The following is a 15157-nucleotide window of genomic DNA, read 5'->3' as shown; positions in this document are numbered from 1 at the left end:
GGGTGAGACATTCCATCTGGTTCAGTTAACAACAGATTTGACGTTAGACATTCAAGTTTGCAGCAATAAAGTCACTCGTGGCGTTCATGTAAAGTTCTTAAAATATTGATTCCCCGTCGAGTCACAGACTGTCTTATGAACCCATGTCTGTAGTGTCGTTCCATCGCCCGTGGGTGTCGCTGTTGCCTGTTCCAACTCCCAAGTAGCAGCTCTCAGCAGGGTGGAGGCGTCGCTGCAGGTCCAATCCTTCGACTGGCGGGGAGTTAATTAACTCAGCATCCTTGTGTCTCCGCTTTGAAGTACCAGGCAGACGTGATCCACTTAGCGTCGGCATGGCAAAGCAAATGTCTGTGTCTTGTTGAAGATAGTTTATTGTGTTAATCCGTTTAGAGTCTGCGTGTGACTCTGGAGTTAACGTCTACCTCGGCGGGGAGCGGTGGTAGTGCGAGGCTGGGGTGCCGGGTGGCATATTTTGCGTGGCATGTCCGCTACAGAAGGATCCAGCAGCACCACTACAGGTGGGCACAGTGGGAAAATGGCAAAATATTAGACCAGGAACAGGAAGCAGCAATAACCAGACCGGTAGAGATGCCGCGTGTACTGGGTAGGATATTGTATGATGCATACAGTGTGCACAGCAAAAATGATGACCGCTCAGTGGTTAGTATTCGGGGCTTAGTTGCAAGGCAGGAGGAATCCAAAAAATTCGGTGGACTCTCCATCTAAATTCCAGGGCTGAATTTTGGACCCATTGGGAGCATTTTCAAAATGGCCTATCCTCACTAGGGTCGCAGGTGTCCTCGTGCCGATCTCAGCTGACTTCGGTTGGGAGGCAGGGTACACCCTGAACTGGTCGGCAGCCAATCACAGTACTTTGTACATGTCATTGACAAAAACTCAACGTAAATGCTGATGCACATGCCTTTATTGAACTACAGGTAATTTGTTGCACGATAACATGACACAAACAAGTAACTAAACAAAGTACATCTGCTAAAATCAACATGTTAGTGTTCAGTTGAATTTATTTCCTGACTGAAAAGAACTTCAAAAAATGTTGGAATAGCAATGAAAATTGTATTGCTACTATAAATGTTTTGGGGTTTTTAAAGTAACATGTTGGAGGAAACTAATGATTCTGTTTTGTAAATTTTAATTGAAAATAAAAGGAAGTTAATCTATTTATTGTTATTTATTGCCAATAAATATTTATTACCTCCCAGCACAGCTTGATAGGCATGTACACTACAGACATTTGACCATTAACAAAATAATTCTGCCTTAATATTATTCACCAGAATCTAATAAAATGTCCATGACAAACCATCTAAACGTGTATACAAACCCACACAAAAGAATAACCTGCCTACTAACCGTCCCCCTGCAGGCCATTTGCTTTATCTCAGACAAGGGCAATAGTATTTGTACGGGAACTGACAATGAAAGAATACGAGTATTTGGAAAACTGTTGACTTCCAACTTTGTCCAACAGTTTCTTTTTGTGGATAGTACCTACAGAAGACCTTTGGTAAGGTCAATGGTTTTAGCTCCCAAACTCAGCTCATTTCATCCCAATTTGTTTGATGGGGTTGTTTGTCAGGTTCTTTGACACCAATCTCATCTAATCACACCGTTACGGCTTTGCTTTGTGCACTGGGCCACGCAGTTGGAAGTACAGAATTATCTTAAATGTCTTGCTGAATGGAAATTAAAGCTTGAGGGAGAACGAAAAGCGTTCATCAAATCTGTGATTGATTCCTTATTAATGAAGATTTGTGTCTCAAATTATTACTTGAAGGAACCCCCCACTGGTCACAGAACATGTTATCACTTAGCATTATAAATGTGATATCAAAATCTCTTTAGAGGATTTTCCTGTCTTAAATATACAAAGGAATATCAAGACTAGCTAAGTCACCATTTTTTAATTTTTTTTTATTTTGTCTTATCGCCTGGCTCCCATTAGTTTGCACGAGACTGCTGAGCATCAAATCAGTTTGATGACACACAAATTTTATTATAGCGACAGTACTGTGTGAAAGTCTTAGACCACTATGTTTGAGCAATGTCCTCAAACTGGAGTCCCTGGTCCCCCTGGATGTCCGGGAGGAGTAGCTCGGGCATCCGCAAAATTATTTGTAAGAAATTATACAATATAAGCAATAATAATAAACTAATTATGCCTTCTTATATTATATTTAAGCCAATTCAAAGGTCTATGATTGTATATATTGTATATCATTACATAAATCTGACATTACCGAATGAATAAAGTTGATTTATTTTTTTTCCGCAGGGGACATAGAAACAGACCACCATTTGCACTCACATTCGCACTTACAGGTAATTAAGAGTCTTCAATCAACCTCGCAGGCATGTTTTTGGGATGTGGGAGGAAACCGGAGTGCCTGGAGAAAACCCACGCAGGCACGGGGAGAACAGGCAAGCTCCACAGCGAATCACAATCGAATTGTTATTGCTTGTAGTATTCCAAAATAAGTCCAACAAATGAAAAATCCAATTTATTTATTATTTGAAAACTATATATTGAACCGGTATGCTAGCAAGCTTGCACGTTTTGACTGAAGCGTTTTAGCCGCCGCATCTCCGTAGAGTTTTTCTTTTTTTTTTTTAAAATGGCTTACTTTAACGAGGATCCCCGGCTGTAACTTGGCCACAGGTAGCATCCTGGCAGGGCCTGTTTCTTACAGACCGGACCAAGCTGCCACCTGTCCAGCTAGCCTGCTGACTACCTAGCCAATCTGGCTTCATGCTGTGTTAGATCAACTTTCTCCCATTAAATCTGCCACTGTGCTGCGGTCACCCTCTCCAGCGATGGCTCCTTTTCCATTTCCGTGACTTCTATGTTATCCCTGGAGCTCATTGGAGAACTAGGCTAAACCCAAGCCTCCGTCAGCGGATAGCCCCTTTTTTAAATTTTTTTTTAACAAACTTCATGGCGGTCTCAGTGACCCTACAATGCATACATGCGTAAATTTTTGACTAGAAGTAAGAAATATTCTTGCTAAGATTTTGAGTTTTTTCAGTGGTGGACGAAGACTTTGCCACAGTACTGTATAATACAGCATTTGTAGTTTTAAATTGTATTTTGAATTTATTGTACTCATTTTAATCACTGAAAGATAAATAAATGAAGGAGTCATGGGAGTCTCCAACTTATATCTCTACTGTCATTTTAGATTTCAAGATCTTATTCAACGTTTCAATGATGCTTTCCTTGTTGTTGGCAACATTATAGGCAGTTAAATTCACGAGAGTGTCAAAATCCTCTTCTGAGTAGGAAATGTTTTCAGTGGTGTATGGAGACTCGCTGCTGCACACATCCACCTCTCCAGCTTTTATTTCTTCTGCAGTCTCGCGCTTCACACCTGTAAAGTCACAATGAGGAGGATCATTGTTTGTGTTGTTCTATTATGAAACTCATTAAATATATCTGTTGATCCAAACAGATGGATAAAACTACTATAAAAGGAACACATACTCATCAAAATAGATCAATGGATCTTGATAAGTTAGGAAGCAATAACGATTATGAATGAATTACAGTTGCTGGGCTCTATTTTCGCACAGCGCAAATGCTGCCGAATTTTGCTGCTGGATTTTCATCCAAGTGCAAGGCTGGTCTCGTTTGCCAATTCTATTGTCGTTATCACTATCATTAGTATATTTTTTCAAATCATCCCACTGGCTGGCACAGCTATGTGGGGGTGGCAGGGTCACACGAACGATCACGGATGGGGATAGATACATGATGTCCGTGGACATATTTAAGTCGCCAGTGGTTGTCACCAGCTCATTCTATATTTAATAAGGGCTCCCGCTCACATTGTCTGTTGCCACACCGGCCAAGAGCAGTGACAATGCTCCGCTCACGCACGGATCGCTGCGGTTACGCATCGTCCTCTTCCGTGCAGAGATGTCTCCATACGAGACTGTCATTGGGCCACATTTAAAGGAAATGAGAGCAGCCGCTTTTTTTTTTTTTTTGTTGACATGATTGAAATTGGTTGTGTTCACTCCCACAGCCACACAAACCTCCCTCTTTTAAAAACACCGGTTTGCACTTGTCTGTGAAATGACCAAATCCTCAACATCTAACCCCGCCTCTGCACAGATTTGAGCCACCGGTCACGCCAGATTTTATGCCGGTCATGAAAATAGAACCTGCTTTTGTGAAAATTTGACAGTCAACATGTAGAAATGAGGGTCAAAATAAGCAAGGCAACCCCTATTTAGGAATTGTTTCACACGTGGTAGCACTAGATCACAGAGGCCATTAGGAAACAGCTCCAACACCAAGAGATGTGGAGGGGGCTTTAGGAGGGCAACATCCCAGCAGACTGCGAGCAATGCCCGAGCCGTACAAATTGACCTCCTACAGGCCTATACTCACAGCTTGGCAGTGTGCATCCCAATGTGCATCCCAATTGCCAGACAAAACCAGAATTGGCAGATATGCCATTGGTGTCCTGTTCACATCACAGATGAGAGCAGCTTCACACTGAGAAGACGTAAGAGAGTCTGGAGACACTGCAGATTCTTTATGCTGCCTGCAATCTCCTCCAGCATGACCAGTTTAGTGGTGGGTCAGTTATGGTCTGGAAGTGCATATTTTTGGAGGTTTGCACAAACCTCCATGTGGCAAGCAGAGGTACCCTGACTGCTGTAAGGTACCAGGACAGATCCTAAGAAGCCATTGTTGCAATGAGCCCTGGTTTCCTTCTGGTGTGTGCCAATACAGCATCATTTAGTCTTAGTGTGTCAGTAGTTCGTCGATGATGAAGACAACGGTGCTAATGACTGGCTCACCCATTTCCTAGACCTGAATCTAATCACCCCCCCCCCCCCCGCGGCACATGGTACAATGGTATATCCCTGCCACATCGCACGACAGTCCACAGGCCGTCGATTGCACCCCTTGGCCGAACGTCAAAGGGGACGGGGGGTGGGGTGGTGCTGTTTGAGATTTGCCTCCGGGAAACTTTGCGCACCTTTGGCCGATCATCAACTGGGGGTGGGGGGATATCAGAAACCGCCCCTGTATACAGCCTAGTGGAGACCATACTGCGCCACATCACAAGTTGAGAAGTTGCTAATGCCTGTGAATTCATTTTTCCCATTTACGTTAGATGATTGTCATTCTATCACTCATTTGATTATGATTTGGGTTTCAGTGTTTTTGAGTAGTATTTATCTATCCATCCATTTTCCATACCGCTTATCCTCACTGGGGTCGCAGGCATGTTGGAGCCTATCCCAGCTGACTCTGGGCGAGAGGCAGGCTGCGACCTGAACTGGTTGCCAGCCAATCACAGGGCACATATAAACACCACTCACATTCACACCTATCGGCAATCGCGAGTCATCAGTTCACCTACCATGCATGTTTTTGGGATGTGGGAGGAAACCGGAGTACCCGGAGAAAAGCCACGCAGGCACGGGGAGAACATGCAAACTCCACACAGGCTGGGCCGGGGATTGAACCCCGGTCCTCAGAACTGTGAGGCACATGTGCTAACCAGTCGGTCACTGTGCCGTTGTAGTATTTATCATTTTATTAAATACAGTTATGTTATTTTTTACACTCATTAGTTAAAGGTTGCGTGGTTTATAATCATTCGTTTTTGTACATGCAGAATGAATCCAGCCCTTTAAATTAGCATACCTGGTTGTTTGAAATGTCTGAATGAAATATTGACAAGTGGGAAGTGAATCACTATCGGTGCCCTGGGATTGTCCTTATCTTCAAAGATGTAAACCTCTCTCTGAGGTTCGCCTTCCACAGTAGTAAAATCAATATGGGGGAAGGGGATGTCATGGTCTTTGCAGTGAACTGCTGTCTGCTGTATCTCCTGTTGACATGAGAGCAATGATCATACTTATGGAACATTGTAATTACTTTCAAACAGATCAGCTAAAAAAGACGTTCACTTTCACCTTGAAGATGTTGTCTGGGTGCCAGGAATTATCAAACACAATTATAACATCCACTTCTCTCTCTGGACGTAGGACAGGGGCACAGCCAATATTGATGACGAGACCAGAATCAATAAGATGCAGAATGGAGTCGCGGGGTGTTAATAAGTTTGGAAAGGCATCAGGGTGTGTTTCTGGGAAGAGAATGAATTGGGAGTGTGTCACAGAAATTCTTTCCTTTGAAAGTAACTCGATCCTTGTGCCAGCATAACCCTGACACAACTTCCAACCTAATACTATAGATAGAAAATGGATAGATGGATGGAACAGAATCCTGATTAGCAGTAGCTCACTATTTTTCAAGAATCCACACCGATAGAAACCGTTTATTATTCTCACACCCCCTATCAAAGTAACATACCATTTAAATAAAAAGACTGTCAGAAAAAAAACAGGAGCACATGAGGGAGCGCGAATGCAGGACAGACGTTTGTCCATGTTGTTGTTCAGAGGCCCAAAGCGTGGACATGACAATGAGAGACGGATTCGACAAAACCGATCAGGAGGCTCGGAAAACTTGACCAGGAGACCTCAGGGCCCGCAAGCCTTCATATGGGAAAAGGATATCGGAAAGATATGATGGGTTTATAACCAAACCAAAGAGGTATTTTCACATATATTGTAATTTAAGTCAATTTTAATATTAAAAGTCATGATAAACAACAAGTTAATTTATAGCAATAAATTAACCTGTGTTATTATTAAGATCTGCAAACAATAAAACAAGGTTTTAACATGAATGTTGATTGATGATGTCAATGCGCTCTCTGCTTGGTCTGAAGCGAGGGATGTTCACTTATTCTCATTCATATCAATTAGCTCATAATGCATTGCTATAAAAAAGCTTGTGTTTAAAAAAAAAAACACTGAGTGCGTACCTTTCCAGGCTGTGAAGTTGCTATGCGTGTTGTAGTTTGAGTGCAGAAAAAGACCGTTCATGAAATTGTATACTTTAGAACTAATTGGGCGATTCTTCACGCAATCACTGATGAATCTGGAGACAGCTGTGGACGAATCAAAGAGTTGTGTATCAAGAGTCGACGGCTCATTTTCAGGCTCTGCCAAAAGAAGGAAAACACAAGCCCTTCATTGATCATTGATATGGAATGTTGGTTAAATTCTGGATTCAACAAACTTGAGATATCAAAGACAAAAACAAACAGGTAGGAACACTCCATGATGAAGTACACTGTCAACAAAAACTACAGTGGGTATAAGAAGTTGACATTACTTTCAACAGGGGTTATGTCCTTTTAGAGTTGAATGACCGTAAAGCCAGTCGTCATCCTGTCTCGCTTTATCTACCCTATCACAGTGCCCAAAGCGCTTTACAAAGCCTCACATTCATAAACCAATGGGCAACGGCTGCAAGGAGAAAATTAGGGATCAGTGTCTTGCCCAAGAACACGTCGACATGCGGACAGTTGGAGCCGGGATTCGAACCAGCTCCCCTTCGGTCACTGGATGACCCACTCTACCTAATGAACCACAACCTTACACAGCCAATGATTTGACTTCACTGCCTCAGATACTGCTGGGCGAGTATGGATTTTGTTACCATGATTAGTTGTGGAGCAAAAAGGGCTGCATGTTGAGTCGGAAAATGCCTGTCAAAAATGCGTGTGCCAACTGTGAAGTGACACAGCATGGACTGAATTTTCTCTCATGGAGTTTAAACCTGATCTAATCCCTGCCTGATTCATTTAAAAAAAAAAAAAAATTTCGTGAGTCCTTTTTACTGTCTGCTAAACCTTTATTAAATGATCCTGTCTTGCTTCATCGTATGCCATCCATCCATTTTCTGAGCCGCTTCTCCTCACTAGGGTCGCGGGCGTGCTGGAGCCTATCCCAGCTGTCATCGGGCAGGAGGCGGGGTACATATAAATATTAAAATCGTAGACTTGAAGCACTAAATTGCATTTCTAGCAACTGTCATTGTAATATTCTGCTAAATTCCAAAAATGCTGGAAAAGCGTATAATAAATGAGCTTTGTATGTATGAATAAAATGGATGGCTGAAGAAAAACAATGTAAGAATTGTAAATGCAAATATATATATATATATATATTCTCAGTACTTTATTTAGTCCTGTAGCTGTACCTGTTTGTTGGATATCTGGTCTGGACTGGGGCTCTCCAGTGGCGACTTGAAATAATTGAACCAGGTTGACTGAAAAGAAACTGCTCCATATTCCTAATTGAAATAATAATAATAAACATTACCCTTACATTTTTTTTTTTACAACGTATATCATTGTATTAACGTGACAGTAGCAAAACTAATATTCATTTTCTTATCAATCTCAGGACATTGAATTGATCATATCTGGAATGTTCTGGTTGTCTTAGAAGACGTTTCACCTCTTATCTAAGCTACCAATGGAAATTTGCCTTTTGGATGTAATTGGGTGCTTCTACATTTGTTATGAATTTGTTAAAAAATGTTCATTGATGTACATTGTCCCTCTACAACAAATAAAGGAAAAAATGAAAGCAGGCTTCATCATTCCATGCACAAGGCTGGTTAGGACAGCACTGGCCTGTGTGTTTGTGTGAAAACTAGGGGTAATTTCACATTTTATTTCTAATATATTTAAATCAGTTTTTAAAATCAGATTATTCACTTGAATTGTGATTAATCTTGATTAATCAGAGGCACCAAATATATCAAACATGATAGCACATGTTTGAGATGGTATTTTAAACTTGATGTGCTTCGATGAGAGAGCTCAGCACTGCACTCGATGCAAATTACGATTGTTTTATTGAACGACCAATCGGGGTGACTGGCACACCAGTCGGCGTCTCCTCACACATCTTTGCACCAGCGTAAGCATTAAACTGATCACCGACCTTACAGCAACTTGCGCCACCTTTCAGCTATCCATCTGCAGTTAAGGTAAAATACCATGGGCGCTCAAAATAGTGTGAGTCATCTGCGTTAATACGTGACTAATGTGATAATTGTTTGTGATGAATCATATGCATTAACACATTAATTTTGACAGCCCAAGTGGAAACCCAATTATTTGTCCTCTGATTTAGAGGCACACCAAAACTTTGGAAGTGATGAAATAAAGGCATTGTACAGTATGTGAGAGATAAGTGGTGTTGTAAGCCTCCTCCCCTGTTTCGAGACTTTTAGATCTTTCTGACTTCAGACTTTAGTCTTTCAACCTTAACATAGATGGCCACTTTCACTCCTCTTTCAAACAATTTGTCTTCTCAGTTCAGAATATGAACATTTTGTCCTCTAACGAGTGCTGTTTCTTTTTGAGGTGCAGATAGAGCGCATGCAGTTTCTAAAGGTGACTGGTATTGTCATTCATTCATTCGTTTCCCATACCGCTTATCCTCACTCGCGGGCATGCTGGAGCCTATTCCAGCTGACTCTGGCCGAGAGGCGGTATACAACCCTGAATTGGTCGCCAGCTATGTGCAGGGCACATATAAACAAACAACCATTTGCAGTCACATTCACACCTACTGTCATGGGTGTGTGTTCCGGTTTTTGTCTTCCCCCTGTTTCACACACAACTGCTCCTGTGAGCATCTTCACCACCTGTGCCTCGTTCACCCTAATTACCCCTTGTATTTAACCTCGTGTCTCATTCCCTCTCGTCGCCAGTTCGTTGTACCTTGTCGTCGCGTTCCAGCATTCCTTGTTTCCACGTCACAGACTCACAGTAAGACTTGACCCTGTTCCGATTATCGACCTCGCCTCTTTGCCTCATGTTTTTGGATACTGTTGCCTTTCTTGGATTCCCTGCCTGTGTACCGACCTATGCCCGTATATTAAACCTCTCTTTTAGGAAACTGTCCATTTGTTTTGGAGTCGTGCATTTTTGGGTCCTATCCTCTGTTCCGTTCATGGCACCTACGGACAATTTTGAGTCTTCAATCAACCTACCACGCACGCATGTTTTTGGGATGTGGGAGGAAACCGCAGTGCCCGTAGAAAACCCACGCAGGTACGGGGAGACCATGCAAACTCCACACAGTCAATGCCAGATTTGTGCTGCACTGCACTGGTATTTTGAAATTATTTATAATAAATGTATCCAACAACATTATACGGTGCATACATTTCTAGATTTAATCTTTATCTATTCTAGAAACACATTTTTACATGACTGTCATTATTATGTATATCAAAATAATCACTTACATTTATGTACTTCCTTGTCCGTTGCACCATGTAAGCAAGCTTTTCATCAGTCAATGGCAGTTCCATACCCCTCGCTTTTCAAGTCCGGTCCACACTTGGCTTCAAGGGCTATACACCCCCTTCATCTTAGCCCTCGGAATTGGGACACCCATTTGTTCTTGTGCATGTGCAAAACCAAGGGCTAAGACGAAGGGGAAGGGCTAAGGGCTAAAATTGAGATTGGCCCTTGATTTGAAGAGTTATCCCTCTACGTTATGTCATGCGCCTGCACAATTGTTGCTTCTGTGGCAGAATAGTTACACGCCCACCACAAGGGGTAGTATGGCGGTTTGTTACTTGGTGGGTGCCCATAAATACCTGTACTCCCAGTCGGCATCTTTTTGCCTCTCGCTTGCTCTCTACCTCATGAAGTCAACACACGTGTGACTGTGTGAGACGTCCTGGCTGTTGGTGTTGGATTCTCTACAAGGTATGCATGTTCTGTTGTTCAGCTCAATCCATTAAGTTACATGGGTGCGATGTTTACTCCAGTTCTACTCCATTACAACAGTGTGGTGTGACCTGGAGCTGGGCTGCCTTGTGGAGTCTGGTACAGGGTGCTTTCTGCGGGTAATGCATTTTGTCCGTCTGTTTTACATCTCGCTGCTGATGGTCTTGTGAGGGAATTCATGATTATTCTCTCCAAGCCATCAATTGCAGGATCAAGCTGCCTGCTTCCTTTTCCCACCACCTGATTCTGACCCTGCTCTCCGGTAGGGAATCTTTAATTGTAGTGTTTGTTCATTTGTTTTCTTCCAAACTTGGATTCTGATTAATTTTGTTTGTTCATTTTTCAGTGTGGCTGTCATTCACTCCTGTCTTGGATTTTCTGACACTCTTTTGAGGTTCCCTCATGAAACGCTCTTTTTTTGTGAATTGCTCATGAATTCAATTGTCTTCATTTACCAGACACATGATTGTGCGGCTCATGTGTAAATTGGGCATACTGTCACCCAAGTTGCGTAGAGTGGTGTGCCCTGATCGAAGATCACCTACTGTTTGTCTGGCTCTATTTATCATTAGTTAATTCGTCTGTTTTTTTTTCTTTGTTTTAAGGTGTTGTTTCCTCCATCCATCCATCCATTTTCTGAGCCGCTTCTCCTCACTAGGGTCGCGGGCGTGCTGGAGCCTATCCCAGCTGTCATCGGGCAGGAGGCGGGGTACACCCTGAACTGGTTGCCAGCCAATCGCAGGGCACATAGAAACTAACAACCATTCGCACTCACAGTCATGCCTACGGGCAATTTAGAGTCTCCAATTAATGCATGTTTTTGGGATGTGGGAGGAAACCGGAGTGCCCGGAGAAAACCCACGCAGGCACGGGGAGAACATGCAAACTCCACACAGGCGGGGACGGGGATTGAACCCCGCACCTCAGAACTGTGAGGCTGACGCTCTAACCAGTCGGCCACCGTGCCGCGTGTTGTTTCCTGTTTTTGATAATTTATTGTTTAATTGTTAGTCATGTGTGGGCAAGTTTATAGTGGTATGAAAGCTGCTGTAACTGTATGTACTTAATCGTGTTGTCTTTTAGATTGTTTGACAGTTGCTGAGGGCCCTGGAGTGACTTTTTCACTTATTTTGGTTTGCTGTTTCGTGGGTGATTAGTAGTTTTGGATCCTCCTCTTTTAAGTTACCCCAGTCCTGTCTGTGTTTTTTTTCTGTTTGCTGGTCTCGTAGCACTTTTAATTTAGTCTGCTAATCATTACTCTTTGTTTAATGTTATTTTAACTCTTTCAATACCAGCCATCTTCAGAAAGGACAGCCTCTAAAGTGCCAGCCAATTTAGAGCATTATGACTGATCTTTCAAGGCCGACAGAATATTGTGTTTTTTGATTATGTAAACATGGAGACTACCAAATGAAAGAAGATGAAAGACACCTTGAATGCGTAGCTGGTTTGTGGGTCCGTAAATGACAGGTTTGGCTTGGCCAGAGAATGTGCGCAGTCAGAAAAGTGCACAGATGCACACCTTTTCTGACTAACGTACATGGGAGAATATAGTCGAAAGTACCCATGAGTTGGTTCATTCTTTTGGGGTTAAGATAATAATCATGACCAATTAAGTACATTGCTCCCCACGGTTTCGAGGCGACAAGCTGTCGTAACCAAGCCACAGACACCATCTTACCCCCACATCTCACGTTCCTTTCATTATTTATTTTTGTTTCTTCCCTCAAATATCATGCATGTAATATTTACCCCTATATTGTCCAGTAAACTCCGTTATCACAAAGTGCTCCATATTCGTGGACTGCGCAACATGTGGTAGATCGCAAATGGTGCGCATCTTGATATTCGTGCCACCGCAAGGCTCGCTGCACGTGGCAGACAGGCATGTGCCAGGCATGCGCCAAGCTTGGCGGTGTCGGCAAAGCGGGGATGTGTCCTTTGACTTCCGCCCGGAGCATGTGGTGTTTGAGGGACAATGGGCTCTATTTCCAGTGATGCATCTTCATTTTCGTGCAAACGCAAGATGTGAGGGTATGTCCTGCTTGGTGGTGTGACATTTTGGTGTCAAAAAGTCCATCTCAACAAGTTGTGGCATGGGGATCTAACGCAATATTGGTGAATCTGAACCATGCACATGCAGGCAGAAAGGCATGCAAGGTCCTTGGACGTGTGTGGTGACAGATTAACTTCAACAGTGGGGTTTCAAAACCTCTTGATCATTCTCATTTCATTGAATGCATTATTATTATTATTTTAATTCTGCTTACTAGCGGGCACACCGCCATGGGGGACGTAGAGGGGTTGGTGGTAATGAACAATCGTTTGAAGGGATATGAGGTCTGTGGACACATTTAAGTTGCCAGCGATGTTTCACCTTTTAATATTACCGCTAGCATTCAGTGCTCCAGTCTTGGACGGCCCCTCTTCCGCATATATGACGTCACCATATGCGAGACTATTTGCGCCACTTGTAAAGGGAATGAAAGAAGCGGCTTCGATTGGAAAGTATTGAAGTATGCCTACAGCAGTGCAAACGTACAATTTTCAATGCGCTGGGGGTACAGCCACGAAAGTATCAGAACAGGGTCCAGCTCGCCTCCTCGCAGAGTGAGTAGAGAGATGCAGGAGCTTTTTATGTTTAAATGACCCAAGTGGCAAAGACGTATGTTGGGGGGAGGTGGAACATGCACAAACGATCATGCATGGGTTCCCCGGACATATTTTAATTGTCCGTGGTTAGTCGGTATATCACCAGCTCATCCTGTATTTAATGACGTTGTCTTTTGCCACCCAGCCAAATAACGATGGCACGTATTGCGCTCTCCATGGGTCCGTTTCTCTTTTGGTAATTGGATATAATGTTTGGAGACAGATCCATCCATTTGCTGCACCGCTTATGCTCACTAGGGTCGCAGGTGTGCTGGAGCCTATCCCAGCTGACTCTGGGCGAGAGGCAGTGTACACCCTGAACTGGTCACCAGCCAATCGCAGGGCACATATAAACAAACAACCATTCACATTCACACCTACGGGCAATTTAGAGTTTTTCAATTGACCGACCATGCATGTTTTTGGGATGTGGGAGGAAACCGGAGTACCCGAAGAAAAGCCACGTTGGCACAGGAGAACATGCAAAATCCAGACAGGCGAGGCTGGATTCCAACCCTGTCCTCAGAACTGAGAGGCAGACGTGCTAACCGCTGACCATGGCGTTTGGAGACAGATATTCAAAATAAAAAAACTATTGGTTATTTGATTTTTAAAATTGAAAAAAATAATTTAAAAGAGCTGGTTTTCGTTTTTTGTTTTATATTTGTTTTGGATTGGCGGAAGTTGTCACCGACAAGAACAGTGCTCATGCTGGCCGGTAGAGGATGACAGCGTGGTGCCTACACATGCCAACCATTGGAAAACACTGAAGAAGAACGAGGTGACGCAATTATTTGCCTATAGTTGTGGGAGAAATCAAATTAGTGGTACGTAGTAAGCACTTTTGAGATGAGATAGAGATGGAACATTATATTGTCTTCATTTGACTTCTCTTCCTCCCACACCTACAGTCTACAAATCTCATTAATTGCGCCCCTTCCTCCTTCTTTCGTGTTTTCCGACGGTTGGCATGTGTAGGTACCACTCTGTCGCCCTCTACTGGCCAGCATGAGCACTGTTCTTGTCAGTGAAAACTTTCAGCAATCCAAAACAAATATAAGATGGTCAGGAAAATAGAACACAAGAGTCTAGTCGGAGTTTTGTGTATGAGATTATTAGAAAGACCAATGTTCTCCGAGTTAAACGCTCATATGTAACGCACCTTCAGATAAATTATTGAGAGGGTAACCAGTGTTTCTCTGTTCACTGCTAATCAAAGACAGAGTGGCACTCCGCTGTTAACGTCGGCTAAAATAGCTTTGAGTTAAACTTATGAAGCAAAAGATTTAATCAAGTTTTTGACCGGATGGTGGATGGTGACATCCAGCTCTCACTTAAACAACTAATTAATTCTACATTCAAATAGTGATATATACTACACTGTGTGGGTGGTGTGAGTCAAAATGTATGTCATTGTTGGTTGTCTGTAAACCCCATCATGGTGGCACCTTTCGTCTCCAAAAGCAACTTACTGTGTTGGGCATCCTCACGTGTGAACTTATTGGTTTTGTCCGATGTGCTCGGTGAATGCTTGCACTTCTTTGCTTCTGATTGTAACCCAAGTGCCAATGACTTTGAACTGTTCCCTTAAAAGAGTTCAGACCACCCCTTTCCATGTCCTCCATGTAAAGGTTGGCCACGATGGGGGATAGCAGAGAACCCATAGCCCCTTTTTGTCTGTAAAAAAATTCCCATTAATTGAAAAAATGTAGCCCGTGACCCGAGTGAGGATAAGCAGAACGGAAGATGAATGAATGAATGAAAAAATGTAGTGTTAAGACAAAGTTCCAGAAAGTGTCAAATCTGTTGCAGGTTAAGTGTGAATCTGTCTTGGATCCTGTGATCAAGCA

General features: G+C 42.9%; 1 protein-coding gene across 1 annotated transcript in view; it reads right to left on the bottom strand.

Moving 5' to 3' along the window:
• Window positions 1–1615: 1615 nt before the first annotated feature.
• LOC133485850 (cytosolic phospholipase A2 zeta-like) overlaps window positions 1616–15157 on the bottom strand; it is a 53498-nt gene continuing 39956 nt past the window's right edge. Inside the window, exons 21-25 of the mRNA XM_061790166.1 lie at window positions 8099–8191; window positions 6876–7055; window positions 5959–6131; window positions 5687–5873; window positions 1616–3389 (exon numbers count right to left, since the gene is read on the bottom strand). Of these exons, the coding sequence (XP_061646150.1) occupies window positions 3178–3389; window positions 5687–5873; window positions 5959–6131; window positions 6876–7055; window positions 8099–8191 (845 nt within the window). The 3' untranslated portion in view covers window positions 1616–3177. The remainder of the gene's footprint in view (window positions 3390–5686; window positions 5874–5958; window positions 6132–6875; window positions 7056–8098; window positions 8192–15157) is intronic.

The sequence above is a fragment of the Phyllopteryx taeniolatus genome, chromosome 11 (genome assembly GCF_024500385.1).
Source record: "Phyllopteryx taeniolatus isolate TA_2022b chromosome 11, UOR_Ptae_1.2, whole genome shotgun sequence".
Taxonomy (NCBI): Eukaryota; Metazoa; Chordata; class Actinopteri; order Syngnathiformes; family Syngnathidae; genus Phyllopteryx; species Phyllopteryx taeniolatus.
Note: the sequence above shows the minus strand (reverse complement) of the source record. Positions and strands in the feature narration are given on the sequence as shown.